Source organism: Melanaphis sacchari, unplaced genomic scaffold (assembly GCF_002803265.2).
Source record: "Melanaphis sacchari strain LSU unplaced genomic scaffold, SCAv2.0 Contig44_pilon_pilon, whole genome shotgun sequence".
Taxonomy (NCBI): domain Eukaryota; kingdom Metazoa; phylum Arthropoda; class Insecta; order Hemiptera; family Aphididae; genus Melanaphis; species Melanaphis sacchari.
In genome coordinates this window covers 2,442,259-2,461,873 of record NW_020271295.1, presented here as the reverse complement: position 1 = coordinate 2,461,873, position 19,615 = coordinate 2,442,259, and the positions used below count along the sequence as shown (strand labels likewise).

General features: G+C 24.9%; 1 protein-coding gene across 1 annotated transcript in view; it reads right to left on the bottom strand.

Moving 5' to 3' along the window:
• Window positions 1-19,615, bottom strand: part of LOC112597964 (glutamate-gated chloride channel alpha-like) — an 80,091-nt gene that overhangs the window by 2,897 nt on the left and 57,579 nt on the right. The window contains exons 4-12 of the mRNA XM_025344235.1: window positions 8,878-8,982; window positions 8,255-8,343; window positions 6,907-6,990; window positions 6,777-6,841; window positions 6,441-6,661; window positions 5,983-6,065; window positions 5,524-5,664; window positions 4,746-4,898; window positions 3,745-3,974 (exon numbers count right to left, since the gene is read on the bottom strand). Of these exons, the coding sequence (XP_025200020.1) occupies window positions 3,745-3,974; window positions 4,746-4,898; window positions 5,524-5,664; window positions 5,983-6,065; window positions 6,441-6,661; window positions 6,777-6,841; window positions 6,907-6,990; window positions 8,255-8,343; window positions 8,878-8,982 (1,171 nt within the window). The remainder of the gene's footprint in view (window positions 1-3,744; window positions 3,975-4,745; window positions 4,899-5,523; window positions 5,665-5,982; window positions 6,066-6,440; window positions 6,662-6,776; window positions 6,842-6,906; window positions 6,991-8,254; window positions 8,344-8,877; window positions 8,983-19,615) is intronic.

The following is a 19,615-nucleotide window of genomic DNA, read 5'->3' as shown; positions in this document are numbered from 1 at the left end:
ATTTGAAAAATATTATATAATATCTAAGTATATTAGAAATAAACGTTTGAATATTTTTTCTATCAAAATTAATTCCCATAAAAGTGAAATTTTTATTGTACTATATTATTATACTTATAAATAGGTTAAATAGATGAGTAAAATTGTTTCACGCCTATTATTGGTTATTTCATACTGGTATTTATTTTGAACTAGTTTATATTTTTTTTATTATAAGTACTCGTATACAAAGTAAAATGATTATTACTTTTATTATTGGTATATAATCTTGTTGATCATTATAATATTTGATGTACTTGGGAAATCAGGTAAGACTCAAAGACAAGTAAGATTTCAAAAATTATAAAATATTGATTGCGGTAAGCATTTAAATCCTAAACGATTTTTCTTCATACAATTTATACTTCTTGTAGGTATTTAATATCTACAAAAAACAACTCTATTAAATAAAAGTGAATAATTTATAATAATATATTATGCTCTAGGTAAATATTTTAAAATTAGTTCTGATAATTAATTACAAAGATGCAAATTAGGGTAATACAAAGGATCAAAACGAGTCTCAGAAAAATATGTTGACAATATTGTATTTGTATTTGAAATATGTAGGTATGCAAAATCCGATATCGAACAATTTTTTTTTTTTATTCAAATAATTGTACATAAAGCACTTTAAACAGAGGGAAAATGATTTAAAAATGTAGTTTTTTTTCTTGTGTTACCCAAGTTTTTTGTTCATTGTCCAACATCTGTCTACAATTTACGTGACGTGTTTAATATAATGTAAAATACTTTTAAGATAATGACTATGTGTTATTTATTAAATTTTTTTATCAAGCATACATGTTAAAAATTACGTATAGCATTATTAAGGTTGTATATCTGTGGTATTTAGAGTAAGCTTGCTAAACAATACACTGCATATTTTTTTTTTTTTTTTTTAAATCAATTATTTTCTACTGCGAGGCATTTGTCATATACTACATCGGTAATACGGTGTATAAATAAATTGTATCTGATTTCCTACAATATTACTTAATTATTATCCAAAACCTTACGTATATTGCAGAGAACTTTTCATTATCCACATAACTTTCATAACTAATCTGATTTGCATCTTGTCGATTTAAATAACGCTGTGGGAATATGAAGATAAAAGTTATTTTATTTTGTCATATTTTGTGTAAAAAAAAAAAAAAAACGAAATAAAGTCGAGAGGCATTGCATTCAAAATATGTTTATGTTTTATCATATATATAATTTTGTAAGTTATATATAAGTTTAACATATCATTTATGTTGTATACTGTATTGATACCTATGAATGCATGTTTTTACATTTTTAATCGAATTACTTCAGAAACTATAACTTTGTACATATATCATAGATCTTAAATAATAATAAACAATATATATTGAAGATTTGTTTTTAAATTTACATAATTAATTCAATATATGCTTGATTAGATCTTTGTGGAAGGGGAAGCCAATCAAAATTTTTTTATTTTTTCTTCTTACGATACTGATGGGATAGATTTATGACGCGATCTGATTTTTAGCGCAAATTTTGTTATAAATAAATGTAATTATTGTTTAATATAATATCTGTCATTCAATTTAATCAATTGAATTTTTGTAAGGGTGTTACACAGTTATATAAAAATTGGTTAAAGTTAATTTAGTTAATAGGTAAGCAACGGCTGTAAAAACGTATTATGTCGAAGTGTGGTGTGATGATTATAAATGAGTGATATATAGAGCAAGTACTGATTTATGAGTTTGCATTTTTTTTCTAGTTTCTATTGTTCTCTTACGTAAAGTAATTACAAAACACGATTAACAATATTCTTGATGAAATAACCAATATCTGCGTATTTTAATTTTCAGAGAATATTTTTGATTAAAGGGAATAGTTCTTTGTTTTAGTGTATATTTTGATTGTTAGTTGGAAATAATTTGTTGTTAAATACTTTTATCTAAAGTAAAAAAAAATATTGGATTTAATTGCGGATCCTTTATTAAGTTTATTGAGAACGAATATTTATTATCAATAGGTAGCCAGTTATAGTAATTTAAATTATGAATTATGACGGACTCAATACGAGTGCAACATAAATTTTTTCTAATAATTTGTATCTAGTACTTTTATGAAATTACATTTGGTGATTTATGGCTGTGATAGTATTCATATTGAATTTATGTGAGAAGAGGGTATACGCAAGAGAATCAAGTCCTCCATATTAAGAAATTGATACTAAATTACTATAGAACGTACCTATATATTATTTAATATTTTATTACATGTGTTTATAGTTACAGTGGTAGATTTAGCGCAAAAGAGGGTTTAGCATGTATTGTATGTATTGGCCTTTATTTTAAAAGTATGTATTTATATAATTTATTTTCATTTTTGTTTCTGATAAATAAATAAAATGATAATCGTTGTATTTTCTATAAAATTATTATAGTGAATTAGAATATTAATATCAAACCAAGTATCTGATAAATTAAAAATATACTACACTTCTGCAAACAATATAACTAAAATGACTTTTATAAATGAAAATAGACGTAATGTAATGTAATTATGACGTTTTCAGGTGTGGAGTTTATATTATGAATATATGTATTGTGAAAAACGTGTGTGCGCAAATGTTTACTGGGGTGACATTATAAGTTACATAAAGTTATTATTATATTATAATAGGGTAAAGTATAATATAACACACAAACTTTCTAGACAAGAGGATAGCTCCATATAGTATTTTTATCACTTTTATATTAAAATGCAAATGTAATAACTTTATTATGCAATATTTTCAAGTAAAAATTCACCGTGACATATTCATTCTAGTACACATCTTGGTAGTTTTAGATTTGCTTATTAATATTTTATGTTTAAGAATGTACTTGCCTCGTATAAATATAAGTTATAATGTGAAAGATATGTGGTAGATTTTATTTTATTTTCCTAAGCAATTTTCAGGTTACTATACTATAGTAAACTCGTATTATACGATTGAAATAAAATATGTTTGGGGTATTTATATATAATATAAGATTTCTATAGTAAAATTATTACTCTTTTCGAATAACTCTTCATAATAAAAACGTATAAACAATTTTATGTTTCTACGTTTTTTTTGAATATTTTGTTTTCGTTTAATAATGAAATATGTACTTGTAGGGTTTCTAAATGCATTTATTATCGATTAAAAAATATTTCATCGATGTTTTGTGAGATAATTACTCGGGTTGTTATAAGTATGCAAATACGTTCATTTTATATAAAATTAATTATTGTAATTAGATCCTGGTGTTATATTTTTATTATACGTGTACTGTACTTAATATTTATAATACGAGTTAACTTGAATAAAATATCAGTAAATATAAGTAATAAAAATTTGCTTGATTATTTCTGCGTTCCTGTAATGGTCTTATAATTAATTACCTTTTAATTTTAATGTATTTTATGTGTAATGAGTGGTGGGCAAGGATTTATACCTTATAATGCATATTAGTAAATAATAGAAAAAAAATACTGAATAAAATTATTGATATATAATTCACCAAGAGTAAAATATATTGCTTAACTAATTAGAGCATTGCTATTTTTAAGGAGTTAACATCCACACAATAATATTAGTAAGTCACAAAAAATTAAAGTAACTCGAATATGATACGTATTTTATGGTATGCAAATATATTATAGAAAGAAAAACTAAGTAAAATTAAGTCTTACTTGCGTTGTTTGTTTGTAGTCTTGATCTTTATTTTGGTATACAATGGGCAACGGCCAATCTGAACGTTTTCGTCCCACGTAGTTTACTAATACGAATTCCAATAAACTGGCGTATATACAACACATACATACGCCATCCCAAACGTTCATGGCAGTTAAATTTGATACTACTGGCAGAGTACTTCGGAAACCGTTCGATGTGGTGAAAAAATTCAACATTGTAGTTACGCCTAAAATATATCAATATAATATCATGTTAATATGTTATTAAATTGTTTGTGGTAATTTTTTTTTTTATTGTTTTAATTTTTATAAATTCAAGTTTTTAAAAATAACTATTGTGATGTAAACGAAGATTTAATATTATTTCACTGATTGAAATCAATTATATATAGGGAGATATAATGTATACCAACGTTTTAATTTTAATAAATTACTTAATATTTAACAACTTTAATAAATAGGTATATATTAAGTCTATAATAAATAAATTATTTTATAAAAAATTTAATACTAAAAAATTACATGTAAACATTTAAAAGTACATTATAGTGTTAAAACGAATTGATTAATGACCTGATAGATTAGTACCACTCCATATAAACACTAAAATATTGGATCACTCTTTATGCTAAACAATTTAATGTTTAGATATAAAATAAATATTACATGATACATAATTTACAAAAAAATGACTTAGCATTAAATTTTTTTTAAATTTTTAATATTGATTTATGTATATCTAATATGTATGATTGTGATACCTATACATTTTGAATATTTTGGATGACTTTTTGGTTATATTTAAATACTATTTAAATGATTATGCTGTTTAGCTTATTTATTAATTACATATATATAATATATAATGTACCTATATATTAAAAATTCCAAAATATTTAACTTAATGATTGTCATAAACTTTATTATTAAAAATGGAGGATACTTCATTTGGACTTTTAAATAAAAAAATATAGTTACGGTAGATTAAAATAAAATACCTATCATTACTCTTGCTGGCACGGCATTCCATTCAAGAAAGAACGTGATAAATGATGAAGTTACCAATATTATACCAGGTATGAAAACCGTAGTAAAATAGAATGCTCTGTCTCTGGTAAAAATCAAATTCACTTCAAGGCAGCTATAGTTACCTATAAATAATAAAATATTTGTCAAAATTATGTATTTAAATATTAAATATAAAATAAATAATAATAATATAATACCTATGTACTTAATGTATAATTACAATTTAATGAATACTGATTAATAATAATATTTTATAAATAGATAGTAATTTAGAATGAATCAAATAGATTATACCTGTATATTTGTAACTTCAAATATTTTAAATTTTGTAACATTTAAATGTACAATGTACATATATATATATATATATATATATATATATTGATTTTTTTATTTCTTAAGTTCTTTAATAAAAAAATCATTTTTGACATTAAATTAATTATATTATTTTTAATTTTATATGATGGATAGATTTTTGAATTGTCCATATTTTTTATTTCAAACATAGTTGGTAGACACCCGGAAATATAATTATTTTATTATCTTAGTATGGGTATCTGAACGTGTTTCGCTTAACATTTTTTTTAGCTGCAATTATTTAACAATAGTAAAATACAAATTTATATTTTTGAGATTTCGTTTTAATTGAAATTAAATCAAATTTTTTTCTGCAATAATAGTTATAATATATCAATTATACGAGAATTTTATACTAATAATTTATAAACTCAAAATAAATTCATTTACCTCTCCAACTGCCAGTAGATGGACATTCAGTCGTATGATTTCGGTCTAAGTATGCGTTTAAAGTTTTTAACGATGGTGACTTCTTCAACGTGCTTTCATCATTTTTCCATACATATTTTATAGCTGACATTTCATATGATACTAAACATAATATATGACAATAAAAAGTGATAAAAAAAAAAAAAAAAAAAAAATGCAATTTTGTTGCCTGTACATACAAAAATAAATTTTATAACATAAAATTAATCGTATTTAAGACTTTTTCATCTCATAAAAATACTTTTTATTTTTATTAAGTAACACTTCATTATTTCATTGAAAACAAACCAATAACTTTTATGATGTGTTGTGTCGTAAAAATAAGATACAATTTGGACCATCGTACCTTGTTGATGAAAATCAATTTTTTATTTTATTTATTACTTAATAATATAAATGTTATAAAAATAAAATATTTACTGCTTTCCATTGAAAACGTGCACTGCGGATCATCAAACGGAAATATGTTCAATATACCCTGGCATGACAGAATCAAATGGCGTCTGAAAAATTGTTAATTGTTTTCTTTATACTTTGTATCTTAATAATAAACGGTGGTCACTTTTTGAAGTTTCATAGTTGTGGATAAGTAAATTAAATTTTCTGACTTAGCGGTTTACCCACTTTGCCGTATCGCTTCTATGGAATATTTACAGCCCACGGGATGTCAGTGTGGTGTACAAACATGTTTATTACTAGTGAGGATCTTACGAAAGTACGGGAAACCATATTGTATTGTAACTATATGGGTATACTAACAATTCAATTACAGAACTTTACGGTAAAGTTTTTACCAACTAATAAAGTTATCACATATACTACCTTTAAAATAGGAGCCGAGTGAGGGAGGTAAATAGATAATATATGGTTATAATTACCTCATCAAATAATGAACACTGCCGTTCCTATAGATCCTCAGAGAAAAGTGTACTGGTATTAGTGATGTCTTGAAATCGCCGTGCATGATGAAATACGTGTCTGGTACCCAAATATCATTGTGGTGGTGAATAGCATTTAGAAAATCATACCGACTTTGGTTTGAATACCGTAAACGAGGATCATACCATTGTTGTTGCAGTAAAACTTCAACTTCGTACTTCTAGAGGAAAAAATAAAATATGAGTATTCTTGTAGAAAAATTAAAATAGATGCATCACGGATATGCATAATATTATTATTAAAACAAATGATTTATATTATATTTTTTTCCTTACCAAACTAGACTCGTCGGGTGAGGCCAGACTGAGTAACAGTACACTGACATTTACTAATAAAGGTCCTGTATAAATTTATAATTTTATTATAATATGATAACTATAAGTTAGACAAAATCATGACGTATACTTTTACGAATAGGATGTTTGTTGGCCGAAGGAAGTATTACTCTTACGTCTTGAGGTGTTTTCATTCCACAGCAAAAATCTTGATCTAGACATGCATTTGGTTTTTATATATTCAAAGAGGTATTTATTTTTTAAACATAAGATGTTTTTATAATTATTATAGAACCAATTTGTGATGAGGTTAGAGAGTTTTTGTGAGATAATTGTATCTCACCTAAAATGTGGTAATGTGTAGGTATTTAGTGTGTACTGAGAAAGTATTTTGTATTTATAAACAATATATAAAAAGAATCTTATTATAATTATAGTCAAGATTAGAATTTAGATAATAATTAATATTAATTAATTTAACAAGTAATTTTATCAATAAGCTCAGTTGGTGGTTATCAAGACAAAGTGTTAGATTATGAAGAATTATATAACAAATAAATACATTTTATTTATAAAAATGTATGGAAAATAGAAATAAAATTAAAATATTATACTGTGGTATTATCAGTTACTACTTTAGCCCTTGTTTAGTATAATATAATATTAATTGTTCGTGTTTTCTATATTTTTATTTCTTGAAAATATGATTTGTAATATTTATTTTCACAAATTATTATACATTTTAAAACTTACAATATAATTTATCCATATATATGCGTTTATATTTTCTTCATAAACATTTTATTAGCAGGTATTGTGAAAATTGTTAAATGAAACAATTCATTATTACTGTGTCAATAGTATGTCTAGGGGTACCGGCAGGAAAATTCATTAATTAATGATTATTCAGAGGTCACATCCCCGAGTGACTGGTAAAAGTATAAAATTATAAAGAATAAATTAATATGAGTATAATTTATAAACAATAAAATGACGAGAGAGAAACACAAACGCCCACAATCAAATAATACACTTTAAAAAGTAAAAAAAAAAAAAAAATAATTAAATAAACTATAAAATTATGTTTTGATAAAATCAAAAACTCAAAAACTGCAATCTATGAGAATTTATAATCTCAAAAAATTATTAAAAATTGAGTTTAAAAAATATAAAATAATTTAGATATGATCTAGAAAATAATATAAAAAATTAATTAACTTGAGTATAAAAGTATAAAATAGGAAATACAAATAATGAGAAGAATAGGAATAAATTGGTATATACTGTATAATTTACCACATCTACTTTCAGGTGCCATTTTTCAAATTATATTTTTACACAATAATCAATTTACAAAAAAATAAAAAAAATAGTCATCAACATTATTATTATAGCTTACATCTGGTGAGGTTGAGTTCTGTTAATATAGTCGTTATTAACTATTAAGTAAGAATATTAATCGATTGAAAAATACTTACCATCCACTGGTGGCAATAACCTTTTGTCATATCTGTTTGGGTCCACTAAATCATCAAGTATCTCTTTGTCTGATTTTCCATTTTCAAACCTTAAGTAAAATATTTAATATATTTGAAACATTTAAGTTCCATAATAATTATATAACATATCATAAGTTGCTTTAAATAAACACTTATTTGATAAACTATAATAGAGAGGATATACAAACATATACTATTATAAATAGAAAATTTGAATCATTTAATTGGTTTTTAATAAATATTAAAATAAACAAAATTTAAAGAATTCGAGTTTAAGAAATATAATTTTGGTTAAATTGAAGTAAGCTGATTTAAAACTGTATGTGTATAGAGTTCACAAAACTGGAGTTTAGATTTTTTTAACAAAAAAACAATTTACTTAAAAAAAATTACGCACCAATAATTTTCAGGTTAATAAAAAAGCTTAAAAAGTTTAGTGTAAAAAGAATATTGAGAAAGACATTTTAATATAAAATGTGATATAAAGCTAAAATGACTTCTAAAACTTAATTCGTTTTTACTATTTAGTAAATATACTCGTAGAGTCTACGGTCTTAGTCTTAAATACGATATTCAAGTAAATATTTTATGATTTTACTTACACGTCTGAGTTATCTGATAATACGTTTTGTAGTAACGGTATGAGAAAGGAAGCCACTTGTAGCAGCCTCCATATTCTTTCCATTCTATGGCATCTGTAACAAACACTTTATAATATTATTAATACAATTATAAACCATAATGGTTAAAATTAACGTTAAATATTAGTTGTAAAACAATGCATTTAATTTAAGATATTTGTATTGATTGACAAATATTTTCAATTTATACTAACTACGTTATCACTTTTGGTTCACGTTCGTTGGACTTAAAGTAAAAAAAAGAAAAATGCCATTACATAAAAATATTAAGTGAACATAAAGTGAAATTGTTTAACCCTAGAGCACACGCTGAATGGTCTAATAGACCGGGATTTTAGAATGTTGTCAATTTTTTCAAAAATATGAAATATAAATCTGACCCAACTTAGATACCTTCTAATTAGGAGATAAACTAAAATGAGATACAACTCTCAATTGTATGCGATCTAATATCTGTACTATAGAAGTGTTCAAATTTCATTACCTATTTAATACAGTTTAAAATATCGTATGCATGGTATAATGAGACATTTATACACAATTTAATTTTATGAAAACTCAATAATGGGTTATTTTTAAATCGTGTTTTCCATTGCTGATTAGACGTTATGTCTTATTCATATGTTTTTTATTTATTTATAAAAAACATTTAAGCCAAAACTGTTCACAACGAATGATATTAGATAATTTATTTTTAGAGTAAAATATTTTATATAATTAATAACCTAATATGTATTTTTATAAAAGTTTAATTATTAATACAAATGTTTGATAATTTTTATTTCTTTGAGAGCAATAAAATGATGATTATTTTAATTTAACGAATTTTAATTGAAATATTCCAAAACACGGCCAAAAACACCATGTAGGTAAAATCTCGTGAATATTTTTAATACGCGTACTAAGTTAGATACTATAATATAACTTATTGAACTAGGATATGATAGATTTAATTACCACTGTACCATTATAGGTAGATATGACAACAGGAGAGGGTCGATGTATGAGCTGTTCAAAGAGATACACTCTACTGTAGTGATGGGCAAATATTACTATAGGTAATTATCGACTGTTCATATGCATTATGTGGTGACGTTAAGGTACTCAAAATTTGACTTCCTAATGACAGGGATTTTCTACGGTTTAAAACAACTTTCCCCAAAACTCTACATATTTTATCCATATCACTCAAGTCGATTTTTTTGTTTTCCTGCAATGGAAACATAAGCATCTTATTTAAAAAGTTAATTTTTTCCCTGTCTAAAAATAAAAATTACTATGCCAAGTTTTTATATTTGTTTACTGGTTTCTGTATTTTTTCCTCGATCAATAGTAGTATTTTTGTTTTACTGATGCCCATAAGCCCGTGTTATAATTTTGCGACTTAATACCCTTGTACGATGTTAGTATTTTATCTTTAGAGGCTACCCGTAGCCCGCAGTTTTCCATCTTTAACTTGCCTATTTAAACTTTAGGTATTAGCTCCTCGTTCGAAAATTACGCTTTGTTTGTATTTGATGGTCAGCATCGATTATCGTTCAATGACCATAATTTCTGTTTGTTGAATAAGGACATAGACTCTGCTAGATGTATGTCAGTCCGCAGTTGTGAAGAGTGTTATGGATTGTATAAATTAGGTGCGTTGTAAACATTCGGATTACAGTAATTTCAAGATTATCCTTGGTAAACGATGAGCTTCAATCGACGGTATCCTGTCATACACGTTTTTGACGGATCGGTTGACCTGTACAACGATGGTGGTACTGATTTTGCAATTGTTGAGATAAGTTTGGCTCTTAAATAAGTGCCGAATGCTCACCGTTACTACTGTCGTAAATTTAATATCCCAGCGTTTATAGGTACACACAAATATTAATACATAGGTGATGGCAAGGAACAGTTTCATTCACACTCAGCGATAGCTGTGGTTATGATTGTTGCAGACTAAAGGTGATACAATAGCATATACACAGTTGATGACAACTCTTGAAGGTTAAGTTACCTATTTAAATAAGTCTCTTGTATTTTAGCAAACCGATCTTTGATGGCGAGAAATAGAAAAAAACAAAGTGGCAGTTTCGATTTCGAACAACTTCGTTTTACTGTAGTACGTATATTAAGTATAAACAGTCATTATAATATGATATTTATTATATATATTTTACTATGCAAGTCACATACTTCCTAATTATTGTTTTAATAAATTAAAAGTGTTTTCAACATAAATTGTGTTAAACATTGATATAATTGCTTCATGTTTGACGTTCTACCTTAGGACTTAACAACACTAAAATATTTATATCATTATGGTCATAATATCTGAAAAGAATGGACGTAAAATGATAAATATATATTATTTTATCTCAACATAAGTTTACGGAGTTGGCTAAATTGAATTTTGAATTATAGTCGTAAGTTTAGAGCAGCCATACTTAATCTATTTTTTATACTAAAATTATAATCATCCTTATCGCAATCGCGTACGATATAAATTTTGATTGTTTTACTATATTTTATATATTTTAGTACTTGTAATATTAATCATGAAGTTTATATTTTTGTATTAATTCAATGAGGTCTGTTTAGGTTATATAAAAACAATTGGCGAGTCGCAGATTGAGTATCGATAGTATAGGTAAAGAGTAGGCAGTAAATAATAAAAGCTGGAAGGTAAATTTTATATGAGAACAAATTTTGGAAATTAAAATTTAATACATCGATTTCAGTGACTCAATCGAACAGCAGAGCGGTACAACTTGTCTACCAATACGAGTATACAAATTTAAATCTGCATAAATTACCAAGTACTATATATTAAAATAATTTAAAAAAATATTAATTTTTTTATTTTTCAACAAATTTATGGTAAATATTTACTTAAGATACATAATGCAGGCACTATGAGGTTTAATTTTAAATATTACAATTTTTTTATATCATGCCAAACGTTTTTATAGAATCTGATTACTACAATAAGGAAATACAGTTGAGCATGGTTAACTCGAAGTTGAAGGGACTGGAAAAAAGTTAGAGTTATCCAAAAATATTCAACTTATCCAAATTAAACATTTTTAGTGCAGTACAAAATATATTAATTCCAACATATTTATTATAAATAAAGTAACGTAATAAAAGATATTTACTTATATTTATATATGAATTATATATATATACATATATATATATATATGTATTTAAAAAAAGTGATGTATGTATAAATAAAAATGAGGTTAGAAAATTATTTAAAAAAGGTATTTATTTTTGTTTGAGTTTTGCTATTGATCGCAGCATGAGTAGTGAATCGTTCTAAACTATTTATTGGTAAAAATAACACTAATGAGTAATGATCTTATTTTTAATATTAAAATATATAAATAGGTACACGAGGGAAATATCACAATTTTATATGATATTAACAAAATTCAAAAATTCGAGTTATCTATGGAAATATTCGAGTTGAACAAGATTTTTTCACATTATTTAAATAGGAAATTCTAGGGACCGGAGAAAAAGTTTGAGGTATCGACGATTTCAAGTTAAAAAAGTTCTAGATAACCAAGTTTGACTGTATTATGTATTATTTGCTGTTCTCTAACTTCATCGTTTACTTAATGTAAAGTATAAGATGAATTGAGCAATAAAACTTTAAAAATGTATTACACATTTGAGATATTCTTTTATGACGTATTACTTCTTGTTTATTTTTTTTATCATTCTTATAAACCAATAATATTTTTGCTGCAGCTATAAAATTTGTCAATTCTATTTTCAAAAGTCAACCTTTAAAATATGTATATTTTACGATGAATTTATAATGTTTAGTTTATACTAGTTGAAAAAAATGTATATTTTTACAGGTCATATCCCATAATTTATATTTTTTTTATCAATAATTTATTTACTACCTTACTTGAAAATAATTAAATAAAATATCCTTATTATAGCTTCAATACGTATTAAAATGGATATATTTTCACTCTACATATTTATATAACGTGAACTCTGAATTAAGCTCTGATAAAATATATTTTAAGTTTTTTGTTTATTATTATAAATAATTTTACTTTAGAGAATTATATATAATTATATTTAAAACATTTATAATTTTATAAAAGGTTTATACTACTTTTCGTATTAAGTTTTTCATTATTGTTCATAAATTAATAATAAATAATTTAAATGTATTAAATTAATTAATTAATTAGGTATAATTAGTAATATCGAGTGGAAAAAATATATAAATGTGAATGATAGTTAATATTTTTATGTATGTCTTTCGAAGAAAATATTTTGATAATTAAGGACTTTATAGGCGAGTACGTATTGTGTGAAAATTTTATTAACTACGTACCCACCAGTTTATTGATCTACCGCTAAGGTGAAAAACTAATCAAAATTAAAAAAAAAAAACACAAAATTACCTAACCTGTGTATAATAATAACAGTATTGTCCCAAAGGAGAGGGAAATCACAGTGTGTTGCACTAGGTCAGAATTATATTTATCATGTTTTTGTGGTTCGCTATTGTACACGAAAGTTGCCGCGTAGGTATAGGTATTGTTAAACAAAAACATTATTGTGGTAACAGGACATAATGTAGCACGCGATCGTAAGCTTTATGATATTTATTATCACGGATGATGTATGAAATATATGCTAAATTATTACTTTATTTTTATTTTAGTAGAAATGGTAAATTTTTAATTTTTAATCGAAAAATGAGGACACAAAGTGGTTATATATTACTTTAAGTTTGTCTCAAAAAAAAAAAAAAAAAATCATTGCTACAAAGCATATATGCATTTAATGTATCGTAAAAAAATTGTATATAAGTATTTTTCCGCAAAAAAAATATATATAATATGTTATACTTAAAATTAAATGTATGCATTATGGATAGTACTTACAAACAACTTGTATTAAACGATAGTATTCAGGCCAAATCATTAACTATGTTGTTCAATAATTGATTCTCATTATGAATTATCGTGAGTCAGTCAATAAATTACGATTTAACCAAAGACCAAGTTATAAAATTAACAAATTTTCTGTTCGTTCAATTATTTTTATGATAAATATATGTATTTATTTGAGATAAAAATAATATTTATATTAACTAAATTTTATTTTATTTAAGTTTTAAAATAAAAATAAATGTAATCACTTTATTATTCATAGCTATGGTTTATAGCTATATATAACTATGAATGAAGTGATCTTGATTTGAGTTTTAAGTACTCAATAAAGATTGGCTTGTGATTATGATGCTTACTATAGAACAATTGAAAACTCAATACAAAATTGCCTCGCTGTAAGATTAAAATATAATTTCCTTCAAAATAAATAATATTCAACAATTTAGCTTTAATAAACAAAAAAAAAAAAAAAAATCAATTAGACTTTTACATAAAAAAGCAAGTTTGTATTATTTTTCAGCTAATAAATATTTTCAAAATAACTGTTTTCTTTATTAGACAAATTATTTAGTTTTTGTACAAAATTCACAATTGACAAAAATATCCGTATTAACGAATATCCTACCATATATTTTTTGTGGATACCTACGATAATGTACCTTTTGTAGATCTATTATCTTCAATTATTTTGTTATTTGGTTGACACAAAATAAACAAGACTGTCTATATCCATTAGTTGAATTTTGGAATATAAGTAAAAAAAAATCGTCACCGATTACCAAAAAGTAGAAAAACGTGTTATACTTTACATTTTATTTCATACTTACTATATAATGTATAAGCAGAGTGTCGATAACTTCTTTATACAAATAGTTATATATATATATCTAATGAAATGATTCATTTAATCATGGGATCAGGTGTAGTATTCGCTTTAAAAGAGACTAACACATTTTCTTACTAGTGGTGGAAATAATAAAACCAATAAAACAATAATGATAAATTAAAATTGGCTAACTTTTTAAAAACTTTTCTTGTACTTTGGTAACTTACCAAATTATTTTGTCAAATAATTTAAAGTTGTTAACTATAATATCATAATAATATAACATGTTCTACATGAAGTATCTAAATTATTTTGTGTAACATTGGGAAACACAACTCATTGAATAATGTATCAAGTCTAAATTAAGATGTCGTCTTTACGCTAGCTGTTGTACCGTCTTTGGAACTGCAATACATACATACTTCGATTCTTTAAGTGTGTGAAAATTAAATTGATTTACTAGATTAACGTTAGTGTTTGTAAAGATACTCAGGTATTGCCTATTTAATATAATTTGTGCTTTGAATATTTTATGGAATTTTTTAATGTACTCGTATATACGTATAGTTTTATATCGTAATATTTTTTATATAGCCCAATCGTTATTACATGCAAATACGTACAGCTGAAGTAAAATAATATTATGATAATTCAAAACTCAGTGTTATTTACTATAATATTCTACATTTGGTTATTAAAATAATTTTAGTCGTAACTTTCAAAAATGCTTTATATTCAAAAATCTATTTTGAATACAACCGATTTCCATGACTCAATTAAAAAATTGTAATGTGTATTATTTATAACAAATTGTATTCCCATAGTTTTAAAAAGTTGTGAAATGTATTTTAAATCTTGAGTAAGTACTAATTTATATGGTTATATTGATTCTCATCTAAGTTTGTTAAAAGTCAATTGAGTCTCATCAATTTAAAAGTATTTCTTTACATCGTCCTTAAATACAAATAAATGAGTAATAAATTCTCAATTTTGTTGATTTTTAAAAGATTGGATTCGAAAAATAATTTTTTATTATTGTACAATTTTTGTATCGTTATCAGTTATTTACATATTAGTATCATTAATATGTAGGTGGAATGGCCACTAAAGTTTAATACACGTGAAAACCATTATTTGATAACGTACAGACTATTCCCTAACATTAATATATATTATTGTTATAGTTTATAGGACTATTTTCTGAAATAATATTTTTTATTGTATAGAATTCGTGTTACACGATGAAGCAATGAAAATAGCGTTTTGAATGATAACCGATTTAAATGAACACACATTTTTGAAGTTTTGTGTCAAAATTCATTAAGTATTAAATATTAATTGACATCACTAAAAGTGTGTTGATAGATAGCACCTTAAAAATTAATATTTGACATAAAATAATAACTATGTGGAATAAAGAATTATCATATTCAATGATAAATAACAAGTATGTTTAGTTTAGGTGTAGATACAAAAAAAGTACAAATTATTATTTGTATAAAGCATTAATGAAAAATATATTTACTCTGCCGATAAAAAATTCGCGTGCACAACATAGACGTAAGTATTTTACAATATATATATATATATATATATACTTAGTTATTAGACAAATTAATGTGCTAGAACTTCTTTCAACATGCTCGTTGTGTTTTTTTTTTTTATTTTAAGCAATTGCACTTTATTAAGTAAAGAAAGTAGAGTTAACGAACAGTTTTTGAAGTGTATAGTTGTATTTATTATATTATATTACTCCAACGACTTGTACATTTGATGAATTTATTCAAATATTCTAATAATTGCCAAATTAAACGAATAGATAAGTAGACCAATCCTACAAATTATGTATTTGACGAATATCGAATACCAAAAACCAAATATTCGTATAAATACCCTGTTAGGTTATGCACTAAATATTTATTAAATATACGAATAGTGGAAACCTGACTTAATACGAATATAATAATAATAATAATTGTTATTTATTAATTTTAATAATATTTATAATTAATATAACTGTTCGCATCTCCAAAAATATAAATTATGTATGTAGTTAGGTACCAAATATTGTTAGTATGGGTTACAAAATGGTATAAGGCTAAAATCATAATGTGATGAATTATAAATAAACATTATTTTTACATAACTTTCATACATAATACACCATTGTTAAGATATGAGTAACATTTCAAAATGTCAATCATTTTTAGTTATAAAATAAAAAATTATTTTGTACTATCATATTGATTATAACTTTTAAAGTAGATTTTGAATTTTTAAATCGATGATAAGATTTAATATAACTTTAATTCAATCATTCTAAATGTCATTTAAGACATATAATATTAAAATAATTACGTTTATTTTTTAAAAAGTGGATTGACAGCGGCTTTCTTGGTCTATTTTATTGAAACGATGTCTCAATTGAAGACGTTTGCTATCGTTACTAAATTTTAGGTGTTAGGTTAATGTTAGTGAAGTGTATGTCAAGTGCATTTTAAATATAAAATTGAAAAATGTTAAGTGACGTGACTAGGTCGGTATAACATGTACAGTTTTTAAGAAATTTACTAATAACCAATGTTGTTAGAGTGACGTAGTGAGGTCAGTGTAGAGTTGGGTGTGGTGAGTCCGACCACTAACTATCATTGTCTTAGTTAAATATTATAGTTTGATGAATTCAGTAAATTATAATGATTTGCATTGCATATATTTTTGTAAATAATAAAATAAATCAATATCAATAACTTATAAAAATAGTTAAAGTATAATAAATAATAGATCTAATATTACATATATTTTTTATTCTTGTAAAATATTTTTTAAGTATAATTATCCTTAGTATAAAGATTTTAATAATTAAAAAACTACTCATTCAAAGTTTAATTAGATACATCAAAATATTAAAAAAAAATTATTCGCTTAGTAATTTACAATAAAAAGGGGTTCTTATTTAAAAAAAATAAGTTTGTAAGTATCAGATACTCTTGTAATACAAAAATCTCAAAAATGGTTTTAATGTAAATATTTAAAAATTACGAAAATCAAAATTTATATAAATGTATTATTAATCGAAAAATTGGAAGCGATTATGTATTTTAAGTCTTTCTGTTTATATGTGTAGAAAAATATTATTATACATTTGAAGTCTTCCTTAAAATGGAAAATTGCATTCTCAATAGTGATGATGTATTTGTTATTAAGACGGTAGCTACACTGAGTGGGCTATCGCCTCGTAGAAATAAGAACGCCTTATCGTATAATGCTGAAGATGTGTTTTATTTCTATGTAGGTATTAAGTAAATATTATAAAATATTATAAAAACATCTTATTTGTATATATATACGATTCTGGGGGGGGGGGGGGTATCGTGACTATGCACGTCGAACCCGCTTATGAAAGTGGCGTCCAATCCGTGTGTCTCGTTTGGAAAGTGTGGCCTAGATGGATGTGTCACACGAATTGAGAGGTCACCCTGAAAAGGGCAATTTTAGGAACCTAGGAGGAGAACCAAGTGGATATTAAACCGTAGTGCCACTGGTGGCGATACCGGATTGCAGCTGTGATGTTCTCTTCTGGATTTTTCAATTTTCTTCTGTATTTTGAAGTTAGATGTCGGAGGTTTGAAGAATTAAAGAAGACTGATAACAGTACTCAAAACACACTTGCACGTATACGTGTAGCCATAACGACCAGTAAACATGCGCTCTGAGTAGTGTGTTTACTGTCGGTCCGGTTTTTCGTTTTATTTAGCCAATACTCATTCCATAGGGATAGGATTTGTATTTATAGGATGGGCATGATCTCCCCTATTCGTCAATATCTTTTTTCTGTCGATCGTGTGTATAGGTGGCTAGAAATCGGTCTTTTAGTAGCGCTTGTTTCTTATTTGTCGTGGCTGTTGTATCCCACGGGCAATATAATATACGGGCATTTGTGCACCGTAACACTATTTTGCCTATCTATACACGGTGTTAAAAACATTATATTATTGAAATGAAATGTAAATTATGTTCATAATATACGTATAATACTAATAAGACTTCGAAAAAATGAATTCGTTGTACCCTATATAAATGAATAAATAAACACATCGCGTTCATAATATTTACTAAATTTATATTTTGTATAGCAGGAAAGTAGTTAAGTGTTCAGCGTTCGCTCATGGCTTATTTCCAATCTATTTTACCTAGCTGGACTCGTCTGCAGTGTGTGTTTGTATAAGTAAATCAACTTTTGTATATAAATTTATTCTTTTTATTATCATATATTCTTCTTCATATTTTTTCATTTAAAATGCTATCGTATTATATCGTATTTTTTTTTAATGTATATGCATTCATTCATGTAAAACGCTGACGCCCCCGAAACACGATATTCTGTCTTTCTAAACGTGTCGATAACAATTTTACATTATCAGACATGAAAATGTATACATATTTTTGTATTGTGTTTGTGGCTATTATATTAGAGTACATGGACATATCGATAAATAAAAGTTTTGGAAAAATATGCTTTAACCTAAGAATGTGGGTTAAAGTGCAAACGAGTGTGTATTACTATTGTAGTGTGTTGCACGTAAATGTATATCTAAATATTTTATACAAGTACAACTCATTCTTCAGAGTAATATTTTTAAATACAGATAGTGTCAATTGCGTTTATCTTTCAAATAAACACCTAATGTATTAATGAATTCCTTGCATTTTATAATAATGATTATCACTATCGCTGTTTCGATTTAAATAATAATACCACTGCATTAAGCAGTGTATTAAGTAGTATTTTATAAGAAAGTTGTACATATACTGCAACTTGCAAGTTTATTAGACAAAATTACGTATAGATATATATTAAAAATCATTTTTAATCAATTAACTTTCATAAGTAATGGTAACTGTTTTTATATAATAACTAGGTTTTGTATAAAGTGTAAATTGACGTGGAACAATAAAA